This window comes from Pseudochaenichthys georgianus, chromosome 14 (assembly GCF_902827115.2).
Source record: "Pseudochaenichthys georgianus chromosome 14, fPseGeo1.2, whole genome shotgun sequence".
Lineage (NCBI taxonomy): Eukaryota > Metazoa > Chordata > Actinopteri > Perciformes > Channichthyidae > Pseudochaenichthys > Pseudochaenichthys georgianus.
This window is the reverse complement of record NC_047516.1, coordinates 31,427,273-31,451,813: the sequence shown is the minus strand read 5'-3', so window position 1 is coordinate 31,451,813 and position 24,541 is coordinate 31,427,273. Positions and strand designations below refer to the sequence as shown.

General features: G+C 40.1%; 2 protein-coding genes across 2 annotated transcripts in view; both read left to right on the top strand.

Annotated features, from left to right (window-relative positions):
- LOC117458059 (unconventional myosin-XVIIIa-like) overlaps nt 1–6,265 on the top strand; it is a 154,833-nt gene extending 148,568 nt beyond the window's left edge. The window contains exons 49-50 of the mRNA XM_071205366.1: nt 4,937–5,059; nt 6,169–6,265. Of these exons, the coding sequence (XP_071061467.1) occupies nt 4,937–5,059; nt 6,169–6,250 (205 nt within the window). The 3' untranslated portion in view covers nt 6,251–6,265. The remainder of the gene's footprint in view (nt 1–4,936; nt 5,060–6,168) is intronic.
- A 1,646-nt stretch (nt 6,266–7,911) lies between these two features.
- LOC117458058 (uncharacterized) lies at nt 7,912–22,959 on the top strand. The gene is made up of 6 exons (XM_034098296.2): nt 7,912–8,045; nt 8,767–8,952; nt 9,037–9,177; nt 15,155–15,277; nt 16,388–17,798; nt 21,089–22,959. The coding sequence occupies exons 3-5, from the start codon at nt 9,140–9,142 to the stop codon at nt 17,781–17,783; spliced, it is 1,557 nt and encodes a 518-aa protein (XP_033954187.2). The 5' UTR covers nt 7,912–8,045; nt 8,767–8,952; nt 9,037–9,139; the 3' UTR covers nt 17,784–17,798; nt 21,089–22,959.
- Nucleotides 22,960–24,541: the final 1,582 nt, after the last annotated feature.

The window sequence follows — 24,541 nt, the reverse complement described above, 5'->3', positions numbered from 1 at the left end:
CACATATTTGTATCCATCGTTTGGATATTTCTTTCCGTTTCTCTTTAGGGTTTTCCAAAGCACATGCAACATGTCTACACCTTAATGCGTTTGTACGTAGTGTTGTTACAATACAGATACCATTATCAGTAATTCCTCCAAAACTGTACCTCCTATTAGGTGTTGGCGAGTATGCAATTATATGCTGACATAATAGTTCAGGAATCGGTGTCTGAAAGGGAAATCATGTATTGCAACATATTACCTCACTAAATTGTGGTCATGTGATCTACTTCAGTACTATTATTTTTCTTCTGATTGGTTATCAGACAATACAAATTATAGAAATATAGATGGTGTCACGCAATATAGAGTTGGGTGCACCCAAATCCAAGGAACAGGAACTTGAACAAAAAGGCCTCACCCGGACGAGGCAAAACAGAACCAAACAGATCTTCACAATACAAACATTAAATGTTTTGACTAAACGGGTCAGGTGGTTGAAGGACTGATGGGTGACTGACAAACGATAAAAACAGGCGGGAAAATGTAAAAAAAAAAGGAAGTAATACTTTTCGAAATAGAACAGGAAACAGAAAAACCAAAAACTAGCGTCCTTACAGTAATATAATTCAACATCATACAACACTACAGGCTGATAACAAGTACACGTTATGCTCTTGGAAATATTTGGAGATACTGTACTGATTTTATACATTTTACATGTTAAAACTGCATTGTGCCTTTAACAAAAATGTAGCATGGTGGAAGTAATGTGCATGTGCTCTGGAAGTGTTGAAGGTGATGTATGCAACTGAGATGTTTTCCCCAAAAGCTCAGCTTTCAATGCATGAAAAATAATCCACATTTTCAAACTCATTTTATATTGCTGTAAAACACTTATTGTCCACCTTGTCTTGCATGTAAAATGTGTATTCATCGATTTGTGAGTGTAACTTATATTTTTCTGACTGACTGAAACACATTTTCTTTCACTTTTCTATTCAATGAAAGGAATCTGTATGGCATGCTTAATAATTTAAACCTTCATCAGAGCGCAGTAAGGAAATGTAGTCTTCAGTTTGAAGCACATAAGCCCGTCCATCATTTCCTCACATTAACCTCTGATTGCTTCTTCAGAGAGACGTGGCATCGCGCTCCTTATATGCATTTTGTTCATCATCAGCGATGTGCTTTTCTTTTTGTGCAACTCCAGGAAAAGCGCAATGCTTGTCCATGTTTACTTAATTACATTTTCCCCTCCTTCGACATCATTACATTAGCAGCATGGGTGAACAATAATAGAGGAAGTGATTTTTTTCCCTTCTAATTATGAAGTGGATATTCCAGATGACATACATTAGTATACAATAGATTTAGTTCTCAATGCTTCAAAACCAGAGGTTACTGTAGCTGGATTATTAATATTGTAGAGGGAGGCTTCTCCATAATAGATTATATATATTTTTTAAAACAAGGGTTACATACATTTATAATGCAAGACTATAATGCAAGCTATGCAAATGCTTTCATCAGTGCAATTGAGTGGAAATGGTTGCATTTTTTTTTACACATTAAGTGCTATGTTTGTGTGTTTTTATTAGCATAATCTAATAACATGTGCTTTTACTTTCTGAATTTATAATTAGCTCATGGTGAACCGATATCTTAAAATATGCTGTTGGGACCACAAGTGCTAAACTGATCAAACCAAGCCATACGAGATTTGATGCTGAGTCTAAGTATTTGTGACAAAGATTTACAACCAGTGCAGGCCAATTGTCAGAAGCTATTAATGTTCACTTCTAAATTCTCGGGGCTTGTTTGTATCTACGAGCCTCAGGACTGGTTAGCTAGTAGTGTCGGGCCAAGGACAAATCGTTTCTGACACCATTTGCACAGCACTCAATTGCAAGCCACCTTTTATTTTGTGCGTGTCTGTGTGTTAGGGAGAGAGTGAAAGAGGGAGATTTAGCTGTGGGCTGGATTCAGCTTTTTGTTGTGTGATGTATCATGTTAAAAAAGTCTCAGTGCCAGAGATAACAAATTGTGCAGCAAGTGTAATCAACTTTGTAGTATTAATGAACCCATTATGTGGTTACGGGTGGGCGTTTATCACTGTTGTTTAGAATGCAGAAGGGAGGGAATTCGGTGGAATATAAAGGGAAGATATAATAGCTGAACTTCAACTTACAATTTGAGCCTGCCGCCTCTTTAAGCACCTCTCAAATGAAATGAACAGGTTTGCCTGTAGAAAATAATATAATCAGACCATTTAGTCTCTCTGGGATCATCATTACCTTCCCCCGCAGGATGCCTGGTCCGTGAGGTCGATGAAGAGACAGTTACATGTGTTAATGCTCTTAGAAATCTTGAATTACCATTCAGTCCGAGGATCAGAAGCTTCTTCCTGTCTGTGCTCAATGCTCACATCACCACCTCCTCTTTAGTGTTAAAAAAGAGGTATCCAAAAACATGTTTTAAGAGAGCGGAGAGGACACTTTGTTGAGGAAACATGTGTGTTTACAAAAATCGTTTATAAATGTGCTATATAAATAAAACTTGATTTGATGTGTGACACAAAGCTTGGTGACAAAAGGAAATGGTGTGCTGTTCACGGGGAGGCCTGCAGAGAGGGATATGTGGACACATGATGGAACTCAGCAGTCTGGCTGTCATATCACACCTCCTGCATATTGTTTGCTCCTGCTTATAAGCATTTTTCAAACATTTTTTATCATCTTCATTCACATTCAACATGTTCCAAGACTCAGATAGAGAAGCTTGTCCGAAAATGACCATCTGGAATTTAAAATTGCAGCTCCTCCACAACCCTGTCATTGCCCCTATTTTTCCTGATGCAGTGTGTTACTTATAATATACATTACAGCAGTGGTTCCCAACCTGGGGGGCGCGCCCCCCTTGGATCGCCAAAGATTGCAGGGGGTGCGCCAGGCCTCAGATGATTGAGGCCAAATATCATATTTTGACTTGGTTTTTTTTACTATAATTGTAACGCAATAGATGATTGTCACTAAAGCCTTGTCTCTACATTACAATAAATATAAAAAAATAATTGATTAATTAATTTGAATACAAATTCAAGACAGAAATGTATACTTTTTTCTTAATAGAAATGTTCCTTCTGCCCGTAAAGTGTCCAAACCAGGCTTGTCCTGCATAAGCGCATTTTTTAAACATAGTCATTGTGCATGCCGGTTTCAGTAGGATTATTTGTCACAGTTGCTCCGATCAGATCGGTCTCCTCCATTTTGGTAGATTATTTACGACTGTTGAATCCACATAAACACATCGGCAAAATCCGGCTTACTTTGAGCATGTGTTTTTAAAACAGTTTAATCCCTTTGTGAATTGTTTCCACTTCCGTGCCGTCCTTTCATTTCTTCATACAGCGGGAATCCAATTGAATTAATCCTGAGTCCAATAGCCATCAAAGTCACTCCAATAGTGCTCCTTAATTACGCTTTCATCCTCCTTTAATACAATACTTCATAAACACATGCATCCAGTTTGTGACAGTAGTTGTAGCATTTTGAGACTATTAAACTTTAATTACCGCTGTTGCGCCCCCCCCCCCTTGTGTGGTGTAGGTGTGTGCGTGTTTAGTGTGTGTGTGCGTGCCTGTTAGTGTGTGTATAATAACAACATAATGCGTTACAATCCACTTATAGTTTTGTAATATAGGGTGTTAGCACTCAAAAATAATCATAACCCTTCATATAACCCGTCATAAAGGATTATTTTATATTGCCTTCAATTATCATAATACTTCATAAAGGTAGTCTCTGAGTTTGCAAGTCAATGTCTACAATGCATGCTGAAGATACTTATAATTAGTTGTATGATTTTACTAAATAAATATTCAGATCTGTTTTGAACATTTGATTGGAATTGATCCATTATGGTATTCATCGGTCTGATATATCTTCATAGCAGACCGCTGCTATAAATAACATACCGTTCCTATGTTCGAAGTTTGAGCTTCTGCACTAGCTGCCAGCTTCAGTGTAAAATATAATTCGAAAACAAATATTTTTGCGTGAAAGTTTTTATATATAAAGTAAGTAGCTGTGAAATAAGCAGGATATTGTACAGCAAGTCGGTCATAATTGCAATCGTTATTGCAAACTACTACAAAGTAAAGTCCTTCTGAATTATGTATATTTGTGTAATTTACGACTGTCTCTTTGATTGTTACAATTACAGTGACACATCACATAGCGAAGAAGTAGGTAGTCAGAAGCAATGTGTCCTTTAACAATTCATGGTAATACATCTCCCAAATACATTTCAACCATGTTGGCAGTTTTGACTTACACGGTGTCACATTAACCTTATCAAACAATGGGATTGCATAATTTCACTGTGGATTTGCAATGAATGAGGATGACCTTATCCAGGTGGGATCTAGCAAGCTTTTTCATGGGGATCCACAGGTCCCTGTATATTGATTGGTATGTCAGGCGTCGGGCCACGGCGCTGTCTCGCAGCTCCTCTCCAATAACAATCACTAGGAGCAGTTGACATGCCACACAGATGCTAGCAGCCCAGAACCAGCCAAACAAGTTAATTATTTCTCGATCAGCTTCACTCTACAGTCTGCCTCGATCACTCATCCCAGCCACGTCTGCTGAACATTCTTTCAACAAATCATCTTCATTACGTTAATATTGTGTCACACTGTCATGCTTAACCAAATAATGCTTACCTGTCTGGATTGCCTTGCATCATACTGCCCTCTTAAACTGACAAATTACTAAATTACATTAGGCCACATTTATTTTAATAGCATCAGTTGTGGGTATTTAGGAAAATTACTGATTTGTATAAAGGGGAATTACCTTACTTGCTTTATGCACTTGAAAATGTAACAATGGCTTGTTAAGTTGAATATTTTTGCTCTGTCTGTTGGAGCTAAATTCTTGTATCGTTGCAGTGGGGATGAAACTGAAACTGACTCCGAGGTGGAGGACCGTGTGGATGGAGTTAAGACTTGGCTCTCGAAGAACAAAGGCTCCACCAAGACCACTGTCAGAAGAGGGAGTCTAAAGAGCACCAGGTTAGTGCCCACATCCTTTTGCATCATGACAGATAACCCATGTATATCCCGGTGATAAAAGAACCCACATTCCCAGCCTTAAAAAGGCCCAGGATTACCCAGGGCATTTAGCAACAGAACGACAAGTATCTCATGTGATTAGGTGTCATCTCTCTCTACAGTACAGTAATCTGTCTAATGACAGGAGGCGGAACAGGGAAGCGGCTGCTTTCAAATGTATTGAAGTGGCCCGTGGCCAGTTGGCACGGCTGCTTAATGACGCTCTGCCACAGTTAGATAGATCCCCCGTGCTGGTTGATTGCCTTCTTTCTACAGTGTATGTTGTACATAACAGCAATAAACTCAGGACAGGTCCCAAGGACAAAATGAAAATGACAAATCTAATATTCTGTCAAGGTAGCAAAAATCTCAGTTGCCACATAAAGCATGATGCATATGGAAGATCAAAACAATTTAGAATGTGGCATTTGCACAAACACCTTACGTTTTCTCTTTCTACTTAACTTAGGGAAACTCAAGGTTTCATGAGTGATGGACTACCATTAAGGAATTACCATTTCAATGTTTCTGATTCCATGGAGACAGTTTGCTTGCACTTGAGATTGTTATACCTGTTATTTTCTTACAAAGTTGAGAGAAGGAAAACCAAAGATTGTTCAGAGGAAGGAATTATTATATACCTAGAGAAGGCAATAAAGAAGGCACACAGTATGGAGCTATATCAGGGTCATAAGTTTTGATAATTAAAAAAAAATACAATTTATTTGAAGGTTCAAGTTTGTATCCTGAACTTTGAAAAATAATTATTTTGGAATCATTTTTGCAGGTTAAATATTATTTTGATTCAGTTCTGCAATTTTTTGGAATAAAATATTTATTTTCATATTTTCACTTTTACATATTTTGATATTTGAATCCTTATTTTTTTCAGTTGCAGATTTTACGTTTTCAGATTCAAAACCATTACTTTTTCAGTTTCAATTCTTGTTTTTTCAGCTTTCACTTTGTTTTTCACCTTAAAATGACTCAAGGTCTTCCATGCAACTGGCCACTGATTGTTTTCTTCTGTTGGGTTTCTTGCTGTCAATTTTATGACCACAACCTTCCAGATATGCAGCAAATGTAGATACCAAGGAGATGAAAGAAGGTAAGGAAAAGACGATTGACGGAAATAAGACGCAAAAGAGGTAGAGCCGAACAGATCAGTGTCTGTCATGAGTTCCTTGAGCTACAGGAAGCGTTCCAACCTGAAAGACTCCATAGGGGGTACAGGCGATGAAAGCTTCTTGTTTAGCACTCTCAAAGAACAGCCTGACGCACCAGACCAGGCCTCCATTCGTAAAGCCAAGGGGAAGTCTGGAGTGCCCCAGGAGGATTGGAAGAAGAGCCAGGAAGACTTTGACGAAAAAGCTCCGTCATCTCCATGGCTTATTCTGAAGCGACCAGCCGAGCAAGGAAGGGTCTGGAGTCACGTTGGGCCTCCCGCAGTAGCCCGGAATTTGATAAGGAATCCATAGTGTCCTCTGTGGCTCCCAGCAGGATGTCCACCAGGAGGGGCATTGTAGACATGGGCGATGACAACAAGTCAACTATCAGCAGCGTGAGCCGATCCAGCCCTAGGGGGTTACATCGCAGCAGCTCTTGGAAGGACGATAGACGCAGTAGCTCACGCCTGTCCGTTGCCCGCAGCTGTGGTCTCAGCGAATTTGGCTTGCATACAGCACACAGTGACGACGATGATGATGATGGCCGTAGTGTTGCTTATACTGAAGGAGGAACTTCATCCTTCAGTCCCCGCTCCCTCAGTCGCAGCTTTTCTAACCCTGGCCAATCACGTTCCTCAGAAGCAAATCTTCCAGATTCATCTGAAATAAAGTCGGTCACCCACCGAAACTACTTGGACCCTGACTTGGAAGCTGCAATCAATGAGGTGCTGAGCTTCAAACCCATTAAGTTCAAGCGCAGCAAGCTTGAGGAGTCGAGCGAGGAGGAAGAAGACAAGAACAAGGGGCCGGCAGGCGAGGAAGGTAGGAAGAAGGGAGAAGACGAGGGGCGAAGCTCCAGCCTGCTTCGCTCAGCGTCAGGCTCCGCTCTGGACTACAGCAATCGGTCATCCAGCACCATGAGCACCAGCAGCTCCCGCAGTCGGAAAGATAAAAAAAGCAAAGTCTCTCTGTCCGACGACTCTTCCTCTGATGATCGTCACAGCAAAAAGAGCTCGAGGGGGGGAAGAAGGGCAGAAGTCCAAGAAGAAATCTAAGAAGAAGCAAAGCGAATCGGAGGATTCCTCTTCCTCCTCAAAGACATCCGAGTCTTCCTCCGACTCCACCGTCTCCTATCGCAGCTCTAGCAGTGTTAAAAGGGCCCCGAAAAACCATCTGACGATGATGAGCAAGAGCCTGCAGGCCGTGGACATCTAGCAGAAGGAAAACCAAGAAAAAGCAGAAGAGAGGTAATTGCTTGATGATGAAGTACCGCTACAAGCCTGACAGTGACTGATACCAACGCCAAAAGGTGCTGCGCTCCTCTCCCAAAGCCTGTGAAATTACTGTGACGCGCTGCTACTCAGCCTGAACCACGAGCTCTTCTGACCATTTGTGGTAGATTGGGGGCTTATCTGGAGCTCATTATTCAGGCTGGATGCACAATTTACATGTACCAAGATGGATTAAATGTACACAAAAAGGTTAAAAGTTAACAATAATTTGGTTTTAAATTAATGCATACAAACAACATCAGCACAAAGCTGTTCGTAGTTGAGAAAAAGTGGAAAAGCAGAGGTCAGTGCTGATCCTCAGGAAGCGATTTGGTTGTTAATTATGTTTGTATATCTGTGTCCTGCTTTCAGCTTCATTCGCTGCAGAGCCAGCTGGAGTTCCAAGAACAATCTATGGTGGAGAAGTCTCTTGTGTGCCGTCAGGAGGCCAAGATCCGTGAGCTGGAGACAAAGCTGGAGTACGAGAGGACGCAGATCAAACGCTTGGAGGTCAGATAATCCTATGCATGTAAAAGACTTGCTCCTTCAACGCAAATGTAGTATTTAATTATCTATTTATCAAGATGTAGAGATGATATGAAGGCCTGCATAGCTTCGTATTTTGAGGTGCTGGTTAAGAAAAGCATCCACCTGGGATTATTATTCTCTATAATTTGTAACATTTACGCATCAAATGTCTTAAAACGAGTACTTGGATTATCCCAAACATTTCCATTGGTCGCCTGTAAAGATGATGTTATCCTCTTTGGGCATTCGTTGCTACTGTGGTTGTCTGACAGAAACTGTCATTTTAATATTCACTTTTAAGATCTTGGTCCTTTCTAACTATATATTTTAACCTGGATGAAGGATTTTATTCATTCGATGCATGGATTTTTTTTATCAGAGAAACAAGCTGAGAAAACAGTGGTTTGAAAACCCTATCATTATATGCACCCAGGGCCGCATTGGTGAAACTGCACTATTTAGTGTTTTTTACCTGCCTTTAAACTCCTGAATTTTGAACCCTGAAGAATACTAACAACCCGACTGAGAAGAAAGCCATGGTCACTGCCAAACACTGTCTTTTGTTTGCTTTTGTTTGAAAGATCAGCGGCACAAAATAAGAAATTGTACACATAAGGAATCAATAATCAAAAGAAAAATGGTAGGAGTTGGTGTTACTTTTGTCTGAACAGATTCACTCAATTTCACCTCCAATCCTCCCCAGAGCCTGGTGGGTCGTCTGAAGGAGAACCTCTGAAAAGTTGACTGAGGAGAAAAACCAACGCATCGCAGCGGAAAACAGGGAAAGGAACAGAATAAGCGAATGCAGAGGCAGATAAGGGACATGAAAGAAGAAATGGGAGAGCTGTCCAAGAAGGAGTCCGAGGCCAGTCGGAAGAAGCACGAACTGGTAAGTCTTTGGGTGCTGGGAGACTTGATACGATTCCCTGAGTTCACGCTAGAGGAGATAACCGTGCTGTGATCTATTCAACAGGAAATGGACATCGAGAGCTTAGAGGCGGCAATCAGAGCTTACAAGTGGACCTCAAGCTGGCCTTCAAGAGGATAGGTGACCTGCAGGCTGCCATCGAGGACGGATGATGGAGAGCGATGACAATGACGACTTAGTCAATAGGTACAGCACACTTTAACTTTGTGTAAAAGAAGATTGCCTCAGTAGATCAGTGAAGTGGGTTTGGTACATTAGGGGATACTGCCAGAGCTGAAGAACCTTACACAATGAGATTTGCTAGTTTTTTCTAGTAGCCTGTCAATCACAACTTGTATCTCTTTTCCGTCTTAGTCTCCCACGTCTTCCTACATCAATTCCCGTCTTAACTCTTTAGCACTCTGTGAGAAATATTCCCTTTGTCTGTCTTACAAAGTTTACATTCTTCTCCCTACTTCTCATCTTTGTCTTTGCGCCATTCTTTTCCTGTTGGTTACTCCTGCTCTCTTTGCAGAGCGGTTCAGGGTTGTACTAGCTCTGAGCCCACAAAGGTAAAACAAAGGTAAACAAAGACTGCTGCAGTAATAAAAACCTCTAAAAAGGAGATATGACAAACACCAGTTTGAGCAGGAGGTTGGGTTATTTGGTTATGTTATGTGAACGTGTAAGTGTAACATCATTTACTTGCTGTTGTCTCACCTTCTCTTCTTCCCTGTGCTCCCTTCTTTGTTTTCAACACTCCTGGCAGTTTGCAAGACATGGTGACAAAATATCAGAAAGAAAGAACAAAACGTGAGAAGAGAACATGCATCCTTTGTTTGTGTCATCATGGCTGTTTGCACGTTTTTTTTTCTTCACGCCCATTCCAACAACAACAGAGAATAATGCAGTATTCCTTTTCCCTTAGTTTGTGTTATTCACAATAACAAGGCAAAACAACACATTTTGAAATAACATGGAGAGCTGCAGTGCTATACATCTGATAAAGCTATGTTTAAAGATGGCCCCCAGGGTTTATTTAGCCATTTTATGTTGTGCCAAGGGTCCAGAGGTGTGTGAATGTTAGAAGACTCTAAACGACACCAGCCAAGCCAGTCTCACTGCTGTAGGACCCACATGAACAACAGCAAGGTGTTACCGAGCTGTGGTAATACTGCATCATTTTCTTCATGGCTATTTGAATCTGCTCAGATTATGCACCCTCATACTGCTGTACCTTGATTCAAAACTGTTTTCCACATATTTGTATCCATCGTTTGGATATTCTTTCCGTTTTCTCTTTAGGGTTTTCCAAAGCACATGCAACATGTCTACACCTTAATGCGTTTGTACGTAGTGTTGTTACAATACAGATACCATTATCAGTAATTCCTCCAAAACTGTACCTCCTATTAGGTGTTGGCGAGTATGCAATTATATGCTGACATAATAGTTCAGGAATCGGTGTCTGAAAGGGAAATCATGTATTGCAACATATTACCTCACTAAATTGTGGTCATGTGATCTACTTCAGTACTATTATTTTTCTTCTGATTGGTTATCAGACAATACAAATTATAGAAATATAGATGGTGTCACGCAATATAGAGTTGGGTGCACCCAAATCCAAGGAACAGGAACTTGAACAAAAGGCCTCACCCGGACGAGGCAAACCAGAACCAAACAGATCTTCACAATACAAACATTAAATGTTTTGACTAAACGGGTCAGGTGGTTTGAAGGACTGATGGGTGACTGACAAACGATAAAAACAGGCGGGAAAATGTAAAAAAAAAGGAAGTAATACTTTTCGAAATAGAACAGGAAACAGAAAAACCAAAAACTAGCGTCCTTACAGTAATATAATTCAACATCATACAACACTACAGGCTGATAACAAGTACACGTTATGCTCTTGGAAATATTTGGAGATACTGTACTGATTTTATACATTTTACATGTTAAAACTGCATTGTGCCTTAACAAAAATGTAGCATGGTGGAAGTAATGTGCATGTGCTCTGGAAAGTGTTGAAGGTGATGTATGCAACTGAGATGTTTCCCCAAAAGCTCAGCTTTCAATGCATGAAAAATAATCCACATTTTCAAACTCATTTTATATTGCTGTAAAACACTTATTGTCCACCTTGTCTTGCATGTAAAATGTGTATTCATCGATTTGTGAGTGTAACTTATATTTTTCTGACTGACTGAAACACATTTTCTTTCACTTTTCTATTCAATGAAAGGAATCTGTATGGCATGCTTAATAATTTAAACCTTCATCAGAGCGCAGTAAGGAAATGTAGTCTTCAGTTTGAAGCACATAAGCCCGTCCATCATTTCCTCACATTAACCTCTGATTGCTTCTTCAGAGAGACGTGGCATCGCGCTCCTTATATGCATTTGTTCATCATCAGCGATGTGCTTTTCTTTTTGTGCAACTCCAGGAAAAGCGCAATGCTTGTCCATGTTTACTTAATTACATTTTCCCCTCCTTCGACATCATTACATTAGCAGCATGGGTGAACAATAATAGAGGAAGTGATTTTTTTTCCCTTCTAATTATGAAGTGGATATTCCAGATGACATACATTAGTATACAATAGATTTAGTTCTCAATGCTTCAAACCAGAGGTTACTGTAGCTGGATTATTAATATTGTAGAGGGAGGCTTCTCCATAATAGATTATATATATTTTTTAAAACAAGGGTTACATACATTTATAATGCAAGACTATAATGCAAGCTATGCAAATGCTTTCATCAGTGCAATTGAGTGGAAATGGTTGCATTTTTTTTTTACACATTAAGTGCTATGTTTGTGTGTTTTTATTAGCATAATCTAATAACATGTGCTTTTACTTTCTGAATTTATAATTAGCTCATGGTGAACCGATATCTTAAAATATGCTGTTGGGACCACAAGTGCTAAACTGATCAAACCAAGCCATACGAGATTTGATGCTGAGTCTAAGTATTTGTGACAAAGATTTACAACCAGTGCAGGCCAATTGTCAGAAGCTATTAATGTTCACTTCTAAATTCTCGGGGCTTGTTTGTATCTACGAGCCTCAGGACTGGTTAGCTAGTAGTGTCGGGCCAAGGACAAATCGTTTCTGACACCATTTGCACAGCACTCAATTGCAAGCCACCTTTTATTTTGTGCGTGTCTGTGTGTTAGGGAGAGAGTGAAAGAGGGAGATTTAGCTGTGGGCTGGATTCAGCTTTTTGTTGTGTGATGTATCATGTTAAAAAAGTCTCAGTGCCAGAGATAACAAATGTGCAGCAAGTGTAATCAACTTTGTAGTATTAATGAACCCATTATGTGGTTACGGTGGGCGTTTATCACTGTTGTTTAGAATGCAGAAGGGAGGGAATTCGGTGGAATATAAAGGGAAGATATAATAGCTGAACTTCAACTTACAATTTGAGCCTGCCGCCTCTTTAAGCACCTCTCAAATGAAATGAACAGGTTTGCCTGTAGAAAATAATATAATCAGACCATTTAGTCTCTCTGGGATCATCATTACCTTCCCCCGCAGGATGCCTGGTCCGTGAGGTCGATGAAGAGACAGTTAAATGTGTTAATGCTCTTAGAAATCTTGAATTACCATTCAGTCCGAGGATCAGAAGCTTCTTCCTGTCTGTGCTCAATGCTCACATCACCACCTCCTCTTTAGTGTTAAAAAAGAGGTATCCAAAAACATGTTTTAAGAGAGCGGAGAGGACACTTTGTTGAGGAAACATGTGTGTTTACAAAAATCGTTTATAAATGTGCTATATAAATAAAACTTGATTTGATGTGTGACACAAAGCTTGGTGACAAAAGGAAATGGTGTGCTGTTCACGGGGAGGCCTGCAGAGAGGGATATGTGGACACATGATGGAACTCAGCAGTCTGGCTGTCATATCACACCTCCTGCATATTGTTTGCTCCTGCTTATAAGCATTTTTCAAACATTTTTTATCATCTTCATTCACATTCAACATGTTCCAAGACTCAGATAGAGAAGCTTGTCCGAAAATGACCATCTGGAATTTAAAATTGCAGCTCCTCCACAACCCTGTCATTGCCCCTATTTTTTCCTGATGCAGTGTGTTACTTATAATATACATTACAGCAGTGGTTCCCAACCTGGGGGGCGCGCCCCCCTTGGATCGCCAAAGATTGCAGGGGGTGCGCCAGGCCTCAGATGATTTGAGGCCAAATATCATATTTTGACTTGGTTTTTTTACATATAATTGTAACGCAATAGATGATTGTCACTAAAAGCCTTGTCTCTACATTACAATAAAATATAAAAAAATAATTGATTAATTAATTTGAATACAAATTCAAGACAGAAATGTATACTTTTTTCTTTAATAGAAATGTTCCTTCTGCCCGTAAAGTGTCCAAACCAGGCTTGTCTGCATAAGCGCATTTTTTAAACATAGTCATTGTGCATGCCGGTTTCAGTAGGATTATTTGTCACAGTTGCTCCGATCAGATCGGTCTCCTCCATTTTGTAGATTATTTACGACTTTTGAATCCACATAAACACATCGGCAAAATCCGGCTTACTTTGAGCATGTGTTTTAAACAGTTTAATCCCTTTGTGAATTGTTTCCACTTCCGTGCCGTCCTTTCATTTCTTCATACAGCGGGAATCCAATTGAATTAATCCTGAGTCCAATAGCCATCAAAGTCACTCCAATAGTGCTCCTTAATTACGCTTTCATCCTCCTTTAATACAATACTTCATAAACACATGCATCCAGTTTGTGACAGTAGTTGTAGCATTTTTGAGACTATTAAACTTTAATTACCGCTGTTGCGCCCCCCCCCCCTTGTGTGTGTAGGTGTGTGCGTGTTAGTGTGTGTGTGCGTGCCTGTTAGTGTGTGTATAATAACACATAATGCGTTACAATCCACTTATAGTTTTGTAATATAGGTGTTAGCACTCAAAAATAATCATAACCCTTCATATAACCCGTCATAAAGGATTATTTTATATTGCCTTCAATTATCATAATACTTCATAAAAGGTAGTCTCTGAGTTTGCAAGTCAATGTCTACAATGCATGCTGAAGATACTTATAATTAGTTGTATGATTTTACTAAATAAATATTCAGATCTGTTTTGAACATTTGATTTGAATTGATCCATTATGGTATTCATCGGTCTGATATATCTTCATAGCAGACCGCTGCTATAAATAACATACCGTTCCTATGTTCGAAGTTTGAGCTTCTGCACTAGCTGCCAGCTTCAGTGTAAAATATAATTCGAAAACAAATATTTTTGCGTGAAAGTTTTTATATATAAAGTAAGTAGCTGTGAAATAAGCAGGATATTGTACAGCAAGTCGGTCATAATTGCAATCGTTATTGCAAAATACTACAAAGTAAAGTCCTTCTGATATATGTATATTTGTGTAATTTTACGACTGTCTCTTTGATTGTTACAATTACAGTTGACACATCACATAGCGAAGAAGTGTAGTCAGAAGCAATGTGTCCTTTAACAATTCATGTAATACATCTCCCAAATACATTTCAACCATGTTGGCAGTTTTGACTTACACGTTGTCACATTAACCTTATCAAACAATGGGATGCATAATTCACTGTGGATTTGCAATGAATGAGGATTGACCTTATCCAGGTGGGATCTAGCAAGCTTTTTCATGGGGATCCACAGGTCCCTGTATATTGATTGGTATGTCAGGCGTCGGGCCACGGCGCTGTCTCGCAGCTCCTCTCCAATAACAATCACTAGGAGCAGTTGACATGCCACACAGATGCTAGCAGCCCAGAACCAGCCAAACAAGTTAATTATTTCTCGATCAGCTTCATCTACAGTCTGCCTCGATCACTCATCCCAGCCACGTCTGCTGAACATTCTTTCAACAAATCATCTTCATTACGTTAATATTGTGTCACACTGTCATGCTTAACCAAATAATGCTTACCTGTCTGGATTGCCTTGCATCATACTGCCCTCTTAAACTGACAAATTACTAAATTACATTAGGCACATTTATTTTAATAGCATCAGTTGTGGGTATTTAGGAAAATTACTGATTTGTATAAAGGGGAATTACCTTACTTGCTTTATGCACTTGAAAATGTAACAATGGCTTGTTAAGTTGAATATTTTTGCTCTGTCTGTTGGAGCTAAATTCTTGTATCGTTGCAGTGGGGATGAAACTGAAACTGACTCCGAGGTGGAGGACCGTGTGGATGGAGTTAAGACTTGGCTCTCGAAGAACAAAGGCTCCACCAAGACACTGTCAGAAGAGGGAAGTCTAAAGAGCACCAGGTTAGTGCCCACATCCTTTTGCATCATGACAGATAACCCATGTATATCCCGGTGATAAAAGAACCCACATTCCCAGCCTTAAAAAGGCCCAGGATTACCCAGGGCATTTAGCAACAGAACGACAAGTATCTCATGTGATTAGGTGTCATCTCTCTCTTACAGTACAGTAATCTGTCTAATGACAGGAGGCGGAACAGGGAAGCGGCTGCTGTCAAATGTATTGAAGTGGCCCGTGGCCAGTTGGCACGGCTGCTTAATGACGCTCTGCCACAGTTAGATAGATCCCCCGTGCTGGTTGATTGCCTTCTTTCTACAGTGTATGTTGTACATAACAGCAATAAACTCAGGACAGGTCCCAAGGACAAAATGAAAATGACAAATCTAATATTCTGTCAAGGTAGCAAAAATCTCAGTTGCCACATAAAGCATGATGCATATGGAAGATCAAAACAATTTAGAATGTGGCCATTTGCACAAAACACCTTACGTTTTCTCTTTCTACTTAACTTAGGGAAACTCAAGGTTTCATGAGTGATGGACTACCATTAAGGAATTACCATTTCAATGTTTCTGATTCCATGGAGACAGTTTGCTTGCACTTGAGATTGTTATACCTGTTATTTTCTTACAAAGTTGAGAGAAGGAAAACAAAGATTGTTCAGAGGAAGGAATTATTATATACCTAGAGAAGTGCAATAAAGAAGGCACACAGTATGGAGCTATATCAGGGTCATAAGTTTTGATAATTAAAAAAAAATACAATTTATTTGAAAGTTCAAGTTTGTATCCTGAACTTTGAAAAATAATTATTTGGAATCATTTTGCAGGTTAAATATTATTTTGATTCAGTTCTGCAATTTTTTGGAATAAAATATTTATTTTCATATTTCACTTTTATACATATTTTGATATTTGAATCCTTATTTTTTTCAGTTGCAGATTTTACGTTTTCAGATTCAAAACCATTACTTTTTCAGTTTCAATTCTTGTTTTTTCAGCTTTCACTTTGTTTTCACCTTAAAATGACTCAAGGTCTTCCATGCAACTGGCCACTGATTTGTTTTCTTCTGTTGGGTTTCTTGCTGTCAATTTTATGACACAACCTTCCAGATATGCAGCAAATGTAGATACCAAGGAGATGAAAGAAGGTAAGGAAAAGACGATTGACGGAAATAAAGACGCAAAAGAGGTAGAGCCGAACAGATCAGTGTCTGTCATGAGTTCCTTGAGCTACAGGAAGCGTTCCAACCTGAAAGACTCCATAGGGGGTACAGGCGATGAAAGCTTCTTGTTTAGCACTCTCAAAGAACAGCCTGACGCACCAGACCAGGCCTCCATTCGTAAAGCCAAGGGGAAGTCTGGAGTGCCCCAGGAGGATTGGAAGAAGAGCCAGGAAGACTTTGACGACAAAAGCTCCGTCATCTCCATGGCTTATTCTGAAGCGACCAGCCGAGCAAGGAAGGGTCTGGAGTCACGTTGGGCCTCCCGCAGTAGCCCGGAATTTGATAAGGAATCCATAGTGTCCTCTGTGGCTCCCAGCAGGATGTCCACCAGGAGGGGCATTGTAGACATGGGCGATGACAACAAGTCAACTATCAGCAGCGTGAGCCGATCCAGCCCTAGGGGGTTACATCGCAGCAGCTCTTGGAAGGACGATAGACGCAGTAGCTCACGCCTGTCCGTTGCCCGCAGCTGTGGTCTCAGCGAATTTGGCTTGCATACAGCACACAGTGACGACGATGATGATGATGGCCGTAGTGTTGCTTATACTGAAGGAGGAACTTCATCCTTCAGTCCCCGCTCCCTCAGTCGCAGCTTTTCTAACCCTGGCCAATCACGTTCCTCAGAAGCAAATCTTCCAGATTCATCTGAAATAAAGTCGGTCACCCACCGAAACTACTTGGACCCTGACTTGGAAGCTGCAATCAATGAGGTGCTGAGCTTCAAACCCATTAAGTTCAAGCGCAGCAAGCTTGAGGAGTCGAGCGAGGAGGAAGAAGACAAGAACAAGGGGCCGGCAGGCGAGGAAGGTAGGAAGAAGGGAGAAGACGAGGGGCGAAGCTCCAGCCTGCTTCGCTCAGCGTCAGGCTCCGCTCTGGACTACAGCAATCGGTCATCCAGCACCATGAGCACCAGCAGCTCCCGCAGTCGGAAAGATAAAAAAAGCAAAGTCACTCTGTCCGACGACTCTTCCTCTGATGATCGTCACAGCAAAAAGAGCTCGAGGGGGAAGAAGGGCAAGAAGTCCAAGAAGAAATCTAAGAAGAAGCAAAGCGAATCGGAGGATTCCTCTTCCTCCTCAAAGACATCCGAGTCCTCTTCCTCCGACTCCACCGTCTCCTATCGCAGCTCTAGCAGTGTTAAAAGGGCCCCGAAACAACCATCTGACGATGATGAGCAAGAGCCTGCAGGCCGTGGGACATCTAGCAAGAAGGAAACCAAGAAAAAGCAGAAGAAGATGGATAACTTGATGATGAAGTACCGCTACAAGCCTGACAGTGACTGATACCAACGCCAAAAGGTGATGCACGGTGTGACAATAACCCCTGGAGCCTAGCGTTCCTGAAACTGATTCAAGATCTTTCGCAGAATAAACTAACTTGGTTTGCCGTGTGAAAATGTTTCCGATACACTAATGCTGACTACTAAATGAGCCTTGGCTGCGTTTTTCAAAAGTCACATGGCCAATTAGTGCATGCCACTGATTTGTGTTGTGCTTATGCTCCTGCCAACATCCATTCACATCGAAACAAATTGCCAATTTACTGCAGTATACGGTTGTAATCCCTTTTAGTTTGCACCACTGCAAACTCCAGTCACTCCTGTTTTATTACCTCTGCCAAGGAGGTTATGTTTTTAGCTTGGTTTGTTTGTCAGCTTGATTATTCAAACACTACTAGCCCAATTAAATGAATCTTGGTGAAAGGGTGTAGATTGGACGAAATAAAAACCCATTACATTTTTGAGTGTTTTTTAATCACAGCGTGGATACATGCAGTGTCTGGATAATCAAAAAAATGAGTTCCCAACTGGGAAAATGTGAACTTACATTGAATCTGGAACATTTCAGAATTCGCAATTACATGTTGTTTTAGTGCTCTAAGCAATAAAATACAACACATATTTTCTTTGCAGCGCACATTTGACGCAAGGTTTCTTGCCCATCGTCACTGCAATGCATGACTTTTCTCTTTGTTGCCTCAGCACTTATGCTTAAGAAGCGGTGCAGTGAAATACGTTTCATCGGCCGTACTAGTGTTGTAAAGAATTGTTACTTTGCTCTCTCCTCTTTGCAAAGATGGATTGCTGTGTTTTCCCGGACGTTGTGTTAAAAGCAAATAGGATTGAGAGAGAGTTGTTTTGCTGCGTCTTTAAGCACAAACAGATGTTGGCAATTAGAAAAAAACGAAATGATACCAATCTTTGCTTTAACATTGAGGTGAAAGAGTTGTGACATGACTGCTGATATGGCTTGATGTGAATACTTTGCATTGTAATTAAGACGCTAAGTTTAGTTCCAAGCTTCAAAAGCCTGTCTACTGTGATTCACGGACACTTGCAAAATGCAAGACAGGAGGCTTGATTTGTTTAAGATGGTCCTTGAACTTGTTTGCCTCTTAAGTGAAACACTGGCTCTCGAGCTCTTGAATCACTGCAGTGAATAAAGACAGTTTGAGTGGACTGACGATGATACAGGCGATACAAATTGATTCATTATCAAGTAAATGCACGGCTAACAGCATCAATATGGTCAGTTCATCTAAATGACTTGTGCTTGAACAACCACAAACAATATATAATTCAATTGAGCACTTAGAAAAAGTACATACAAAACAGTAACACTTGAGAGGGGCCCTCGTGTTCTTTTTCGGGTTTCCCTTTTTCTGTAAATGGTCTGTAAGGCTAAATTCCCAAAGTTCCTTCCAGAGGGAATTTCTCCACACACTCCCCCACTGCCTGAAACACTTCGTTGGACTCCATGCATGTAAACTAAGCACAACATACACATATTTATCTGCTATAAAGAAACAGTATGGATTGAAACATGCTTCCTTTTACGCTTGAAAACAAAGTGTATACAGTATGCTGTATACAGGTATGTAGGAAGAGCCATCATGATACAACCATGGTTATGTATTAATTATTTTACAGATGATTCAGACCTTTTGGGTTTTACTCTTATACTCTTAGAGGCTGCTTAAATAACCTCATGTTCTCTGATATCGAACATTCTCAATGCCAATGTATCTCAGAGAGGCCACAGGTTGAAATTAAATGCACTGCAAACCAGGTTAAGCTGACCCTGGCTCAGACCCAGCCCCTGTGCCTCCTGACTGGCAAATATGTGGCCCTAGTTTCAAGGCAACATCAGGTAATTCCCAAATACTGATAAAACATCTCCTATAAACAAAGTGTCACTTTCATTGTACACAAACAGACCTGTTAGTAAATCCATTGCCTTTGTTTTAAAGTATTCACATCAAGCCATATCAGCTGACGTCCTCGTGGATTCATCTTCTTATTACAGACACATGCATTTCCTAACATTCAGACATGCTGTAAAATGTGTTATCTCTTGGATTTACACACGGCATCTATTGCACGTCTGTCCGTCCTGGGAGAGGGATCCCTCCTCTGTTGCTCTCCCTGAGGTTTTTCCCATGTTCCCTCTAAACTGTGGGTTTTCTCTGGAAGTTTTTCCTTGTACGATGTGAGGGTCTAAGGATAGAGGGTGTCGTTTTTCTCATACTGATATTCTGAACAATCTGTGCTGTGGTATTTGCTGTAAAGTGTCTCTACTGTAGGCTATTTTTATTATATGTACAGCACTTTGGCTATATAAATAAAACTTGATTTGATTTGCTTTTGTTCTAATGTCTGAGTATGGGTTACGTCATGCTTATCTTCACCAAGTCCACTTCTTTGCCCGAACTTAAGTCCTTTTCCAAATATCCAATACTTCAAGCTACATACTGTAGGTGTTTTCCAATAGTAGAAAGGTATTACCGGTTGCTCTTTGTGGGTGTCATAGTGCTGACAAGGACATGTTGTTATTTTCCTCTGTGAGTAAATGGCAGGGGCCATGGCATTGTGGATAAATGCAATCTCCAATGTTGGTATTCAAGTAATAGATTGAATGCTTGTCATACCGTGTGTTGTCATGACAACATAATCTAAGGATGTAAAGCCCTGGTTCCAAATGACCTTTAATGAATATGCGACGTTGAACACATACCACAGGATTAATCTCAGTTGTTGAGTTTATTGATGCAGCAGCAGAAGAGCTTTCATTTAGCTGCTGCTTTCTTTTCAATCAACACACTTTTGATACCTTACACTGCACTTTATTTTATAACTGTTCTATTGTATTTTGTTTTAATTTGAATTATTTTGATTTGGGGGGGGGGGGGGTGTTTGGGATTTTAGCCTTTGCAGACAAAAACCTATATTACACACTACAGGAAAGGGAAAACCCCAAAGTGCATAATAGGGCCCCTTTTATATTTTTTGCAAAGCACTTCCCTTGTGTTGAAATGTCCCATATAAATAAACTTGCCTTGATTCCTGACATTTCCCATTTTAACTGCACATACTTATTACTCATATGTCAAATATGCATGCTTTCTGTGTTGTTTTTGTGAAGACATTTGTTGTGATGACTTATGTGTGTTAGTCCGAATAATAGTGTCTCATCCAGGACTTTGGACCACAATTATATCAGATGCGCTTTTCCGATATATTAAAAAACTTGCAAGAATGTGCACGCCTGGGGGGAGAGTTTAATCCTGTGTTTCTGTGTTTCCCCTATAGTCCTCCTGTGTGCCGCAGACACCTGAGCCTCGGCAGATCTGATGAAGAGGATGAGGCGGACAGCAAGCAGTCGCTGAGGCAGAGCGACGGAGGAGGCACATTGGCAGAGAGCACATCGTAACCCAGACTCAGGTCACCTCGTGACATCAGACGCAGAAGGGATTATTTACCCCCAATGTATTCACCACTTCTCAGCCAGAAAGAGAGGCTTCCAGCGGCATGGACAGATAAGAGGCGTCCATGTTTAATATGTGCTTTCTCTGTTTTATTTTAACAAAACATATTAAAGAAGTTAAGGAAGATGGTATCACATGATGCTGCTTGATTTATAATAGCTGCTTTTCAGGCAAATTTGAGCACTCCTCTGACTCTCCACATCGCCCTGCCAAGAGGATTTAGATAAGCTACATTTCTCCAAGAAGCTCTGACCGGCTATTAAGACGAAGTTCATATCTCTTCCCTGTTAATGTGGACTAGCGCGTTGGGAGGTATTAACCCATTTTCATTAATTATCTCGCTGTAAGTTAACATGTGGCTCTTGTTCTAAGTTCAGATATGCATCATTTAAACAAAGTGATGCTAGGTCATGATTACTGACATGAACGTGGAAAACACATTTGTATTTGAACTAAGCTGTTAGATGTGATATATATGTTTGAAATGCTGAGTTGAGGCATGGATTTAAAGAAAAGTGATCTAGAAATCATTTTATAGCGATATATACATTATTATATGAGGAATTGAAGCCTTTATGTGAATGTAATATTCAAGTGAATTAAGATATTTTGTATTTCCTTAGGATAAGGATATATCCCTGGTTTTCTCTTATCTTCTTGTGGAGTTCAATCTCTAATACTTTTGTCGACTTGTGTATTATTATAGGATTAAAGGGAATATGTTTGTTTGCTATTACAAAGTAGCTTTCTGTAGAGCATTTTTTAAAGATGCATAAACACTGGATTTCCGCTTTATATCATCATTTTAATTAAATCTTGTTTCAATGTTGAATCCTGCAGAATAATATACCAGTATAAAGTCCATATCAATGTTCAAATATTTATGCATATTTATGTTCCCAGGTTGTCTAGAATCAAGGGATCTTTTGGCCATATTCATTTATTAAACCGTAAAATAATGACATCCTATTCAGCACAAAAGAGTCCTCCAAATTGAAGGTGCCAAAGACTGTGTTCATTAAACCGGTGATATTTTGCCTGTAAGAAAACACTTGGGATTGATCCATGACTACCAATAAGCACATTGAGCAGCAGTTGTATGGTGATATTGTGTTATTCCCAGGCTGTGTTACGGGAGGGTTTACATGTCAAACTATCAAATAATTATGCCAAGAATATCCTTAAATTAAAGCCAGTCTGCTTTAAGAACACCCTTATATGTTGCTGATTGTACACTCGTGAAACTCGCTGGTTATTTCTATATTTGGCCTTACAGAATTGTAATGAAAACCGCAGATAATTTTGTTTAAATTACGTGTAGGTGGATATGAATAAAACAGCATGTACAGTATTATGTATGTGCATGTGGACTGTCTGCTCGAGTGCAAAGAAAATGCTCAAGTGTCTGGCTTGATATTTGCATATCTTCCCAGAAAAAGGCTAATCTGCATTTCATGTCTTATTTTTTCCCTTTTTTCACCCATGCATATTAATGTTCAGGAACTTTGATGTCAGTGGTTCAGAATAGACTTTTATTAGATTTTTATTTTTAAGTTGTATTGCCTCTCGGTTGGAGTTTTTGGCATTAGACATCATTTTTCAAAAGTTTATAAATGATATCTCTTGAAAAGGCTTGTCTGTTTTCATTATTGAACAGATCATTTGTGGAATGAGTGCATTTTGGAGATTTTCCGTAAATAAATTCAGCTGTTTGTTTACAGATTCAATGTTAGCTTGCTATAATTGCAGAGGTACAATTTGGATGCAATTTTTGTTTCAAATGCAGCACAGCCAGAAAACAGTTGGAGAAAAGGAGGTTAGAACAAGCCATTGATGTGTTTGATTACCTTTAGCTCATCCACTGCAGAGTAACTTCTCATCATACCCATCCACTTCTCCCATGAGACTAGAGGCAACAAACAATTCATTGAAATTATTAATTCTGAGCTGTTGGAGAATAATTGCTTGCACTTCCTTGGAACATGGGTTGTCAAAAAACGAGCACAACTACACAGTTCAAAACTGAGCTTGAGGCGAATGAAGGAAGATCAAAAAAAACAGGAGCAATCACATCCTTACTCCCCACAACAATCTGTATTCTACATAGCTGGAGTTTACCTAGCCTCAAATAATTGATGGTTTTAGATTACCACCTTGGTTGACTTTCACACTCGGTGTGTTTTGCTTGAAAGAATCCCTTGTGTATCCAACCAATCTGTAATCCTCAGTTTCATACACAACACGACCTGTGCTGGCGCCTCACTCAGTGCCTGGGAGCTTCGCTGTAATTTCCCCTCACTTGTGTGCAGCCTCTGGGTGGCTGTATGTTTCTGCTCAAAGGCTTTCCATTGAGTGACAGATTAAATTCTGCCCCCGACTTTTACTTATTTTGGCTCAAACACTGTTTCACAAGCCACTGGAGCAGGAAGTCATTAGCTCGACAAAGCCAAGCAAGTCTGTGTTTACCGTGCCACCCCCCCTGTTATTTAGCGCTTTGGCCGCAGACGTTTGCTGCACTGGAAGTCGCGCCGACATGGACATGCAGGCCCTATGCAGTCAAATGGATCACCAGTGTGTATTATTTAGGGGAAACTATAAGCAGAAATAATGTTTAATATTTAACTATCATTTTATTTGTGTTTTACATTAAAAATACATTTAATTTAGCTGGCTTTTATCCAAAGTGACATACAATAAGTGCAATATCAAGATATAAACTCAGAACAGCGAGAACCCTGCAGGTAGGCTAAATTAGCTTCAAATAATCTAATCCATTGTACTGTAAGTGCCGGTGCATTAGTTTCAAATGAGCTAAATCTTATAAGTACAACAACATTCTATTATAATGTTTTTCTTGTTAGGCTGAATGGCCATGGTGCAGTTGAAACAGGTGGGTTTTCAGTCTCCGAGGGAAGGTGTGTGATCTTTTAGGCAGGGGCGGTTCTAGGGGGGGCCAGTGCATTAGTTTCAAATGAGCTAAATCTTATAAGTACAACAACATTCAATTATAATGTTTCTCTTGTTAGGCTGAATGGCCATGGTGCAGTTGAAACAGGTGGGTTTTCAGACTCCGAGGGAAGGTGTGTGGTCTTTTAGGCAGGGGCGGTTCTAGGGGGGTCAGGGGGGGCCAGTGCCCCCCTAACACTGAATTTGGACCCCCCTAAAAATAAAAGGTTTATGATTAAACTATTTCTTGGCTGACGGAATAGGCGGAAGTAACGATATTTGTCATTCTAGTCGGACCCATTAGAGCAGGGGCCTCCAACACGTCGATCAC